This window comes from Monodon monoceros, unplaced genomic scaffold, assembly GCF_005190385.1.
Source record: "Monodon monoceros isolate NGI ecotype Baffin Bay Population unplaced genomic scaffold, NGI_Narwhal_1 Super_Scaffold_5, whole genome shotgun sequence".
Lineage (NCBI taxonomy): Eukaryota > Metazoa > Chordata > Mammalia > Artiodactyla > Monodontidae > Monodon > Monodon monoceros.
In genome coordinates this window covers 57,642,421-57,655,469 of record NW_021703782.1, presented here as the reverse complement: position 1 = coordinate 57,655,469, position 13,049 = coordinate 57,642,421, and the positions used below count along the sequence as shown (strand labels likewise).

At 38.3% G+C, this 13,049-nt stretch overlaps 1 protein-coding gene across 2 annotated transcripts in view; it reads right to left on the bottom strand.

Moving 5' to 3' along the window:
- The window catches only part of ERMP1 (endoplasmic reticulum metallopeptidase 1), a 54,040-nt gene that overhangs the window by 17,609 nt on the left and 23,382 nt on the right, over positions 1–13,049 (bottom strand). For both annotated transcript variants that reach the window (XM_029204072.1, XM_029204073.1), the window contains 5 exons: positions 10,983–11,157; positions 10,397–10,587; positions 6,469–6,621; positions 4,163–4,365; positions 3,471–3,586 (listed from right to left, as the gene is read on the bottom strand). In XM_029204072.1, coding sequence (XP_029059905.1) covers positions 3,471–3,586; positions 4,163–4,365; positions 6,469–6,621; positions 10,397–10,587; positions 10,983–11,157 — 838 coding nt within the window. The remainder of the gene's footprint in view (positions 1–3,470; positions 3,587–4,162; positions 4,366–6,468; positions 6,622–10,396; positions 10,588–10,982; positions 11,158–13,049) is intronic.

The window sequence follows — 13,049 nt, the reverse complement described above, 5'->3', positions numbered from 1 at the left end:
CCATCACCCTGATGCCAAAATCAGACAAAGATACTACAAAAAAAGATAATTACAGACCACTATCACTGATGAATATAAATGCAAAAATCCTCAACAAAAGACTAGCAAACAGAATCAACAACACATTAAAAGAATCATACACCATGATCAAGTGGGATTTATCCCAGGAATGCAAGGATTCTTCAGTATATGCAAATCAGTCAATGTGATACACCATATTAACAAATTGAAGAAGAAAAACCATATGATCATCTCAATAGATGCAGATAAAGCTTTCGACAAAATTCAACACCCATTTATGATAAAAACTCTCCAGAAAGTGGGCATAGAAGGAACCTACCTCAATATAAAGGCCATATATGACAAACCCACAACAAACATCATTCTCAATGGTGAAAAATGAACAGGAAGAAGACAAGGATATCCACTCTCACGACTATTACTCAACATAGTTTTGGAAGTCCTAGCCACAACAATTAGAGAAGAAAAATAAAAGGAATGCAAATTGGAAAAGAAGAAGTAAAACTGTCATTGTTTGCAGATGACATGATACATACATAGAGAAATCTAAAGATGCTACCAGAAAACTACTAGAGCTAATCAATGAATTTGGTAAAACTGCAGGATACAAAATTAATGCACAGAAATCTCTTGCATTCCTACGTACTAATGATGAAAAATCTGAAAGAGAAATTAAGGAAACACTCCCATTTACCATTGCAACAAACAGAATATAATACCTAGGAATAAACCTATGTAGGGAGACAAAAGACCTGTATGCAGAAAACTATAAGACACTGATGAAAGAAATTAAAGATGATACCAACAGATGGAGAGATATACCACGTTCTTGGATTGGAAGAATCAATATTATGAAAATGACTATACTACCCAAAGTAATTTTTAGATTCAATGCAACCTCCATCAAATTACCAATGACATTTTTTACAGAACTAGAACAAATAATCTTAAAATTTGTACGGAGACACAAAAGACCCCAAAAAACCAAAGCAGTCTTGAGGGAATAAAACGGAGCTGGAGGAATCAGACTCCATGACTTCAGACTATACCACAAAGCTACAGTAATGAAGACAATATGGTACTGGCACAAAAACAGAAATACAGATCAATGGAACAGGATAGAAAGCCCACGCACCTATGGTCAACTACTCTATGACAAAGGAGGCAAGGATACACAGTGGAGAAAACACAGTCTCTTCAACAAGTGGTGCTGGGAAAACTGGACAGCTACATGTAAAAGAATGAAATTAGAACACTTCCTAACACCATACAGAAAAATAAGCCCAAAATGGATTAGAGACCTAAATGTGAGACCGGACACTATCAAACTCTTAGAGGAAAACGTAGGAAGAACACTCTTTGACATAAATCACAGCAAGATCTTTTCTGATCCACCTCCTAGAGTAATGAAAATAAAAACAAAAATAAACAAATGGGACCTAATGAAACTTCAAAGCTTTTGCAAAGCAAAGGAAACTACAAACAAGAGGAAAGGACAACCCTCAGAATAGGAGAAAATATTTGCCATCGAATCAACATACAAAGGATTAATCTCCAACATATATAAACAGCTTATGCAGCTCAATATTAAAAAAACAAACAACCCAATCCAAAAATGGGCAAATGACCTAAATAGACATTTCTCCAAAGACGACATACAGATGTCCAAGAAGCACATGAAAAGCTGCTCAACATCACTAATTATTAGAGACATGCAAATCAAAACTACAATGAGGTATCACCTCACACCAGTTAGAATGGGCATCATCAGAAAATCTACAAACAATAAATGCTGGAGAGGGTGTAGAGAAAAGGAACCCTCTTGCACTGTTGGTGGTGGGAATGTAAACTTGATACAGCCACTATGGAGAACAGTATGGAGGTTCCTTAAAAAACTAAAAATAGAATTACCGTATGACCCAGCAATCCCACTACTGGGCATATATCCAAATAAAACCATAATTCAAAAAGACACATGCACCCCAATGTTCATTTCAGCACTATTTACAATAGCCAGGTCATGGAAGCAACCTAAATGCCCATGGACAGATGAATAGATAAAGAAGATGTGGAATATATATACCATGGAATATTACTCAGCCATAAAAAGGAACGAAATTGGGTCATTTGTAGAGACGTGGATGGATCTAGAGACTGTCATACAGAGTGAAGTAAGTCAGAAAGAGAAAAACAAATATCATATATTAATGCATATATGTGGAACCTAGAAAAATGGTACAGATGAACCGGTTTGCAGGGCAGAAGTTGAGACACAGATGTAGAGAATAAATGTATGGACACCAAGGGGGGAAAGCCACAAGGGGGTGGGTGTGTGATGAATTGGGAGATTGGGACTGACATGTATACACTGATGTATATAAAATGGATGACTAATAAGAACCTGCTGTATAGAAAAATAAATAAAATTTAAAAATTTTTAAAAAAAGAAGAAGAATGGCTAAAATCCAAAAGACTAACAGCACCAAATGCTGGTGAGAATGTAGAGCAACAGGAACTCACATTCATTGCTGGTGGGAATTCATACTGCCTTCGGAAGACACTTCGGCAGTTTCTTACGAAGGTAAACATAAGCTTACTATACAGTCCAGCAATTGCACTCCTAGATATTTATCCAAATGACTTGAAAACCTATTCTACACAAAAGTCTGCACACAGATGTGTACAGAAGCTTTATTCATAACTGCCAAAAACTGGAAGCAACCAAGATGTTCCTCAGTAGATCAGAAGATAAACAAACTGTGGTACACTGACAGCAATAAAAAGAAATGAGCTATCACGCCACTAAAAGACATAAAGGCACCTTAAGTGAAAATTACTAAACAAAAGAAGCCAATCCGAAAAGGCTACAAAGTGTAATTCCAGCTATACGATATTCTGGAAAAGGCAAAACAATGGAGACAGTAAAAAGATCAGCGGTTGCCAGAGGGAGGGAGGAGAGAGGGGTGAATAAGTGGAGACAGGGGATTTCAGGGCAGTGAATCTACTCTGTATGATACTGTAATGGTAGATACATGACAATATGCATCTGTCAAAACCCATGGAACTAAACAACACAATGAGTGAACTAAGTCTAATGTAAACCAAGGACTTTAGTTAATAATAATGTATCAATGTAGGCTCATCAATTAAAAGAAATGTACCACACTTAATGCAAAAGGGATAATAATAAGGGAAGGTGGGGGGTAGAGAGGACGATAGGGAAATCTCTGTACTTTCTGGTCAATTTTTCTGTAAACTTAAAACTACTCTAGAAAATAAAATCTATTAAATTTTCTTTTAAAAATCATAACCAGCTTCAATTGCTTTTAAAAACACCAAGTTCTTCCTAAGTTGCTGGTCACTATTATACATTTGAGGAAAAAATATACGTGCGTATTAAAATTTTTAAGAAATGACAAGAGAGAAGAAAAAACTACCATATGACTTACCTGTTGCTTCAAAGGTCAGCTTTACAGAATCCCAGGGTGTCTGTTCTTTGGATACAAGTCTGAAATGAGCAGGTTCTTTTGGAGAAACTTCTGGGGCAGGAAGATACCAGTTTTTCCTATTTGGAAAGGTAACTTCAATATTCAGGTTGCTTTATTAGTTGATTTTGAACTATAATTCATGGAAGTGCTCAGAATATAATAAACACGTAAACTGATGAATATGATAAACAATGTCAGTTTCTCTGAAGCCCAGGTTGTTGTGTAATAAAACCTTCCCAAAGTTAAGAACAAGGATCCTAGGTGATCTTGATTCCACTACCCATCCTATTTCTTCTCATCCATTCCTTCACAGCCAAACCATAAAAACTCCCCAGAAATAAAACAATTTGACATTGATGCTTAGCTGCTTGCTATCTGTTAGACCAGTTAAGAGGGCTACTCTTTCTAACTATTCAGCTTTCTAGAGGAAAGACTTCCTAATTTGAAAAAGCAAAATTTGGGGGAGAATAAAAAACTTCTGAGTGCTTTATCCCACAAAGAAATACAACTTTTGTAGTGATATTAAAAAGAAAAATAGTATAAACAGCACTCAACTTCTATGTTAACCAGTTAAAATAATAACGTACTGATACAGTGATAGGACTTGAGAACAAACTAACCCCCAACTAAAAGCAGAAAAGTAATGAACCAACCTGATGAGAAAGTGCACTGGAAGATACCAAGGGAAACCACATAGGGGTGCGTTCTCCTCACAGTGAGCTCGGATGGTATCGTTGATCTCGGGAATGTGAGGTGTTATGTGAGACATTCCGGTATAATCAAACCCGTTGATCCATATTCCAGAGTCTCGTTTAACTACGTTTCCATCCAAGTCATGAAATGTTCTAGTCATATGCTGAAAAGAACAAGACTAATGAGGAAACTACTGTTTGAACTCCTTCACCCACATCCCCACCCCAGATTAACAAAAATGACTACGTGACAATACCAAGAAATGATGAGGCTACTGAGCAACAGGAACCCACCGCTGGCACAATCACTTTAGGAGACTGCTTAGATTACCTAATAAAGTTAACATGCGCATAACCCTTCAAGTCAGCAACTCCACTGCTGAATATGGACCTTAGAGAAACTCTTGAAAGGTACAAAAGTGTTGGTTCAGCATTGTCCATATTAGCAAAAACTGGCAAACAACCCAAATGTCCATTAACAGTAGAATGGGCAAATAAATTGGGGCATCCTCCTATGACAGAAGTCTATTCGGCAATGAAAAATAACGAACTACAGTGACACAGATCAACCTGGAAGACTCTGACATGCTGTTGGGCAATAAGAAGCAAGCCACCAAAGAGTATATGGTATGGCCTTACCTGTAAGAAGCTCAAAAACAGGCAAAACTATATGTTGTTGTTTAGCGATTAATACATATGTGGTAAAATAATGATTAACTCCAACCTTTAAGATAGTGAGTACTTTGGGGGTGGTGAGAGAGAGGAGCAAAAGAGTTGGGATCAAGAAGGGAATACTGAGGTTTTCTAAGATATAGCTAATGCTCTTTTAAACTCAACAGATACTCACATGATTACTTTATTATTTCTTACAAATATATTCTGTATTTAAATTTCATATAAAAATTTTCTGAAAACCTACTATTTCAGATATAAAAGACATGAAAACTAGAACTCTTAAAAGTCATAAAAGGACTTAAATACATTCTAAAAGAAATACACACACATTTCCCTTTCAGGGTGTTACATGCTAATTGATGTGCAGAGAAAAATAAGAATCACAGCTCACCACTAGATGACAGACCTGTGCCTAACATAATTCTCTGAAAAGGCACCATGCTCCATCTGGAATAGCTCTATTAACAACGGAAACCAGCCTGAAGAATATCAAATAGGAAAAGAAAAAGGATTGCAAAGGGCAGGGGTAAACCACAGTCCACAGGCCAAATGGCCTGCTGCCATTTTTATAAATAAAGCTTTATTAAAACATGGCCACATTCATCTGCAGGTGTCATCTATGGCTCCTTTCACTCTGTAGAAACAGAGTAGCTGCAACAGAGACCACATGGCTGGCAGAGCCTAAAATATTTATTTTATGGCCCTTTATAGGAAAAGTTTGTCACCTTCTGGCACTGGGGAAGAAGAGAACCCCAAAACAAATCAGAACAGGAGTTTTTAAAAATAAAAATCTAGCTTTTCCTAATGACTACTGATGTGACTGTAAAATTTGTCACATAAAATGTATCACTGTGTCCTACAGGACTGGAAACAAAAACAAGGAATAGTTGGCTCTTTCTCAAAATCTCCTCTCTCATATTTAAGTTTAAATATATTATTACTACTTACTCAAGTCCTTGAATAATTATCTAGGTTATGACTTGGCTTTTCTGTTTGGCCACTCCATTCCCTCTAACAGAGAGGAAGACTGGAAATAAGGGGACTTAAATTCTTTTTCCTGTTTTACACCAGCTCTAAAAAGTTTGCAGAAAAACCTGAAATCTAAGAAAGTTCTAAATCTCATTTTATTAATATCTAAGTTATTATATTTTCACTATCACATTACCTTGAACATTACCTAAGATCAATCTTACCGCATTTTAAATAATCTGTTTCATTTTGCCAGTTGACAGGAGGTCATATTTTTACTCAGCCCACAGTTTTACAATCTGTACTTCTGACAGCTCATTATTCCATGATACATATTTGCTCTTGTTTTTCCAAGCAGGTACATTTTTGTAATTTGAACAGTAATAAGAACAAGCAGACATTTCTGATTCAGGCTCTTAGGAGAAGTGTTCCTAGCTGATAAGAATGCCTCTTGATGGTCTTTTCCTCACTGCCTTACACAAAATATTCGAGGTACCAACTAACAGGTCAACAGTAGAAAAGTCACTTATGTGTTTCGAGCTTCACTGTTGACTAGTAAGCTCAAAACACCATAAGCCTTTCCTCTCCAGGATCTCAAATAGCTCACGCAAAATCGCTCTTACCTGAAGAAACACTCTCTTTGGCTTTGGACTGGCAGGGTTGGAGCTGTATGGGAAAAAAGTTCCACTGCAAACAAGGAGGAATGCAATTGTACATACCAAAGTTAAAGTTAGCATAGTTCTTTTTGTGCTTTTGGCAAGATAGATGAAGTTAATCTAAAACACAAAACACAAAAATAGAAAAATTACCATTGGCATAAAGGTGGCTTTACTGACTTGACGTTGTAACAGGTGTTGTCAGACAGATAATAAAGGACATGTATCAGCATGTGCTACCACACTCCCAACTCCCAGTACACAAAGCACTAATTATAAGGGATTTCCATCACAAGTCAGAGCCTAAATAAATGAGAGATGCCCCCATCTGCACGATGGTGCCTTTCTGACAGGCAGCCAGACAGTAAGAGGGAAAAAGGCAACTGAGACAGTGTCTGCTCAGCCAAGAGACTACTAGAGGATGTACATCCACCATCAGTCAAACCGTGAACTTATCTTATTTCCAATTCTATCAAACCCTGTAGTTAACTGCACAGCAGACACTATTGAACCGTACCAAACATCATGACATCAGGCTTTTATTAAAGAACCAGAGGTAAGCTTTTAAGCAAGTAAGCAGGCCTATTTCAACAAAACTCAAGTTCTAATAATGCTTTCATAATGTGCCTATGTGCTGGATTCATCTTTTAGATGCACCTTCAAGACTCTGCCTGTGGACTTGCACATAAGGAAAAACTGCAATAAAAGTAATTCTGCACCTGAGACTAACACAATATTGTAAATCAACTTATAGTTCACTTGGAAAAGACCCAAAAAAACTATGAAAATTGAAACCAGGGGAAAAAAGGTAATTCTGCCCTTGTCACTGCAGAGTTAACCAAGGCCAACACAATTAAAATAACAAATCTGAACTTGGGCAGGAAAAGCAAGTGGCTCAGTCTCAAGATGGGCATCCAGGAAGTCCTAAATATGTTTATATTAATTTTTTAATTGTAATAAAGTCACTGAATTAAAAATTGCGGGGGACACATGATTATAGAATATGTCCACAGATCCCTTAGGGGTTCTGAAGGAGCCACTTTGAGAAACAATGACCTAGTCCCTGCTCCCCCTTTTGCCTTCTCCCCCTTATTGCCCACCCTCCAGGGTCAATAAGTAGAAAAGTGAAGAACATAAATGTGAAAATATTTTTACTGAGATGAAAATGAAAAATTAAGCAGATATTCATAACCTACCATATACTCTACTATATGAAACTAAGAGATTTTGTATCTACAGTGTAACGATATGCCAACCGGGGTAATCTCCAGCAAAACAGTACTGGTCTTAAGTCGAAGATCTTAAATGTTTTTACACTGAAGGACAGAAGTAAGACAGAGTACCCAAGGATTTATGGCAGTGAGTCAGCAAAACACAATTTGTTACCCTGTCCGTCCCTCTTTCTCCTGACAGTCACAATATTTAAAATGTGGCTCCTCAGAACAGGGTCAAATATCCTGCCAAGTAATAAGTTTCGCCTCCACTGGGAGACTGGTTAAGTTTAGGTATACAGAGTCGTTTGGGTCCAAATAAAACCTCCCTGTCATAATGCTGTGGTTCCTGCCATTCTCAACCCTGTTGCTACCCAAAGTTGTCCTACAACTTCAGGTTAAACTACAGTTTCCACATCCATATTTTTCTCTTCTCCAGGTCATGAGGCTCATCTTCTGCCTCTTCCACCCACCTTCTGGAAGAGCTTTGGTAATGGTGATAAATGAGAAGGTGATCAGAGAGTGGGAGAGAAGGGAGAAGAGAACGGCCTAGTGACAGTGTGTTTGGATCCCACTGTATCACATTTTACTGTCTTTCGTCTTAAATGTTACATCTGATATCACTCTAGATTCCGAAATGGGTGTGAAATAAAATGAAGAGAAGCATGAAAAGGGACTATGACGTGTCCCGTGTGCGCTGGCTCTTTCTCTGTTTCTCTCTGAGAATCTCCTCCTGATCCCGGTCCTACCAGCAGTCTCATTTAATCAGTACAACCGTGATGGCCCCAGCACAGGGGAACCCCAGGAAACCTGTTAACCGATCATTTGACAGCAATTTAATTGCTTCCTAGCAAATATATTTAATAAGTCCCCAAGGACTAAAAGACAGGCTCTCTGAAGTGTGCATTGTGGTTCAATTCTCCATTACCCAAGGAGAAAAGTCTCACTCTAGTAAAAAGCCACTATCTGTAACACAGCTACACATAAGAAAATAGCGAAGAGAATGATAACCCACAGCATCAAAGGGCAGCAGAGTTATTTCACATTATAATGAACATTAAAGTATTCCAAGAGCCACTCTCCAAAAGTAATTTAGAAGGTAATAAACTTTAATCTACTTGCTTATGGTTTCCAAGATTTCCATGCTTTTGGGGTCTTTTCAATTTCCACAGTGAAGTTTTCAGGGTTCATTTTGTACCCTTCCCTATGGAACAGAACTGAAATGCCCCACATTCTGATCATCTTTTATGAGCATCAGTAGCTTTCATTCATTGACTGTGATTTAAATACACTGCAGGGGCGGGGCAGGGGTCCAGTTCATAACTTAGCTGACTCTAGATTACAACCTAATCTACATGTGATGAAACTACATCTCCTTTAGTCCTCACAACAGCAAACCATCTATTAAGATATACAGAGGATTTAAAGGCTTAATATTAAAACCAAAAGAAGTAAACCCTGAAGGCAACAAAGAACATTTTAGAATTTTCCATCTATCCCTGCAAATACCAGTAAGGACTAAATCATAATATTAAAAGTAAAATGGCTGCAATGCTCAGATTTCTTTCAGAGCTAGTACAGCTGATCTCAAACAACAGCGTGCATAAGAGTTACTCTACAGGGCTGTATACGCAGTCACACATGCAGCTATTTATTTGCCATTTAAGGGACTTGCATGGACAGCGCTGACCATGCACGTGGTACTTGTATCTGCTGTCCCTAGACCCTAGTCACCACATGAGATGCCCTTTACTATATCAGTGTGAAAAAGCTCACTATTCTCTCCATGAAGGAAAGAGCTATAATAGTCATAGCTACTTTTTCTATTTGGTACCCTAGCCTCAAATCTCAGAGTGTACCTACAGGTATTCAATAAATACTTCTTACTCTTAGGGACTGCAATGAAAAGAGCCACAAAACAGAGCAGCCAGGCCTGAGTCCTGGACAGTGCCGACACCACGCCAAGGGCAGAACTCTGCCTGGAGCTTGCTCTAACAGAGGGCAGTCTGGTTGTCAACTCTGCATCATGTCTTTTCTTCCCTCCGGAGAGTCCCAGGGAGGAGAAGCAAGGATGGCACAGGTAGGACTCGCCCTGCGAGGGCAGAACACTGATACAGTAAAATGACAAGGCCTGTAACATGTATTCATTACTTGGTAAAGGAAGGCATGTTTGGGTGTTTTAAGTGTATGTCACTCAAGGACACAGACTCGATCAGTGACCTTGGCTGCGCCAGCACCAAGGCAGGTGAACGACAAGGGAAAACTCCTCATCAGAATTAGTCTTCCTTCACTAGCTCTAACAGCACCAATGAAACTACCATGTATTTATTAACATTTGCCTCTAATTAGTAAGTTCAAAACACACTCTAAAAATTCACCACCAAGCAATCTCTACCACTTCTCACTTGGTATTCGTTCCACACATTCAAATTCAGGTAGTTTGAAAGCTATTTGAAAAGAAGTATAATCAGAGGATTTGGGAGGATGAGGAAGCAAAAATAACAACAACCCCCCCCTTCTACATTTTATGCCCATACCGAACCCACAATATGCAGAGTCATTCACCATTTCTTTTGCTTAATAGTAGAATCAACACTATTTCACAGGATCTAGCATGGCAAAACTCATTATGTATTTATATATAAAATGAAGAAGGAAATTAAAAAAATTTTTTTTTTCCTTACAAAATAGGATGAGAGAATCATTGTACAACCAGCCAAAATAGAAGCCAGCACGACATCAGGTGGAATTTCCGAACCACTCCTCCCAAGGATAGGGGTAAACATCTCAAATACGGCCCAGATGAGGTACAATGCATAAAGATAAGGAATAAACATCCCCAAAAGGTAAAAGGCAATAAATTTTCCTCCGGCACCTACAGAAAAAGAGAAAGAAAACACATCTCTGAAATTCTCCAGTGAGCTAACAGCTTTTCATAGTCCTGGTATACCTTCGCACCTAACAGAAATTAGGTTAGCTCTGACTCTTGCCCTTTTGGTACATGTTATCTTAGTGAGAGAAAATACTTTGACTTAGGGTAGAATACAAATAAGAAAACAAAGTATGTAATATATTAGCATGTGCTCATTTACTTGAGAATGATGGGGTAGGATAAAAATCTCTGTGATCTGAAAGTTAAAAAAAAAAAAACAAACAGCAACAATTTAGAAAGCCTACCCAAAAAGATCAAATATGGAAATAGTTCCTGGAAGCCTTATCTTATGTATTTTAAGGTATTTCCCATTTGTATCACAACCAAAAATACCCTACCATGCCGCTTAAAGTCCTTGTGCACGCAAAGCTTTGTGAGCAACGGGAATGCCACCCAGACAGCGCTAATAAATGCCGAGCAGAGCCCTTGGTAAGTGAGAGCTGTAAGGAACCCACAGTGCACAAACAGAGAGACGTCAAAAAATACTTCTCCCAGATACTGGTCACTGGCATTCTGAAAGAAAGAAAATACACAAGTCGTCTCATTCATGGGCCATTCATAAAGATCTTCTATTGTAGTGTAACTTCCACTGCTCCAAAAAGCTATATTTTGTTTGGAGCAGGGTCTATCCTTTAAACTTTAAAGTAAACACAGACAAAGCTACCTCCTATCATAAAGTAATAAATTCAAATTACTGCACAGGAAAGGGGAATTTAACAAGATGGGGGTAAAAACATCACTACTTGTATATAATCTGTGCTCTCCCTCCACCGGGCTGAAAGACCTTTGGAAATGTTCTAAAGTAGAAGAAAGGACTCTCCTAAAAACATTCACCTCTGTAAGCTCTTTTATTCATGCAACTTACAAGGAATGTCAAGCAAACTGGAGAAATGACCTATGTGAAGGCGGCTGCAGCGCCACCAACAGCACAGCTTGAGAACTGCAGGACCTTTAGAGCACACAGCCATGGGGGGTTTTTGCTTGATTCCTGAGTCTTTTCTATCTCCAACTGGTCTTGTAGCACAACTTTGCCCCCATCCTGGATTCCTGGTGGTTTCACGTTATAAAATTTGATCTACATTTTTTGAGCTCTGAAGTCTGAGGATTCCTGTGCAGCACCTTGAGTTCTTCAGAAGAAAGTTGCCATATGAACTTAATACATTTTAACGTCTGCACCAGCGATTCTATTAATGTAAACATGAAAGTTATAATTTTAGTGCAGAAATACCAAAACGGAAATAGATATATTTAAGCTTTTCTCTCTCCTCTGCCTTCTCATTTCTGTATAGTCCAGGGCATGTTTGTTATAAGGGTCCCTAATTCAAGAGCTCAAAAGAGTTTGTCACATGTTTTCAAAACAAGTTAAAGTTCACTTGACAAACCTCCTTTGGACAATGAAAGACAGGCTATCATCGTTAAATAATTAGACGTTCAACACTGTTAATCAAGAGTCATGGTCTTTAAAAAGAATAAAATAATTCTTAGGATCAATTTGAAGCCAAATTCCACTCAGATATTTAAAAACAAAGATCTCAACAATGAAGACTGTAATAACTGAAAATGTTTTACATTGTTCCCACATTGTACCCAAGTCCAAACATCCCTCAAATCTAGTTCCCCTCTCCCCGTCTCTATTATCCCTCTACCCCTTCCAATCCATTCTGTACACTGTTACCAGTATGTTCCTACTAAATTACAAATTCTCACACTCAATATCCTGCTTAGAAGTTTTAAATTGTGGCCCCACTGATTTTTAGGGTCATGCTCCAACTTCACCCTGGCCTACTTTCCCAGTTATTATCCTATCAACCTCATCTTCACCACACTGAACTTTTTACTGACTGTGAGCCAAATGCATCTTGTACATTCCCACCTTTGCCCATCAACCTGTTCTCTATCTGGCACACTTCTACTCAGGCTTCAGAAACCCAGTTCAAATGTCACCACCTCCTTCATGAAGCCTTCCTGACTTCCACAAACAAAATTCATCTCTCCAGGCCCTATATTCCTACAGCACTGTTAATATATCACTCTACTTCACTTCGTCCCAATGTACTGAAACCCCTGTGGTTTCTCCATCATTTCTTCCCCAAATGAAACTGTGAGCTCCTCAAGGAAAAAGACTATGTCCTGAATCTCTGTACCAGACCTTAGCATGGAAGCCCACTGGATACTCAAAGACCATTTGTGAAATGAAAATAAATCACACTATTCTTTACATTGTGCCTTCAGCCCAAAGTTCTGTAATCAGACAACTGAAATCAGTCAAAGTAGAACTTTACTAAGCATTTCTGTCTTACCCTCTATTGCACCCCAATGCCGTATCAATGACAGTCAGCCACGCTCTGACTGATTACATACCATTGCACTAAGAATAGCACGTGAAATTGAGCCCCATGGTATAA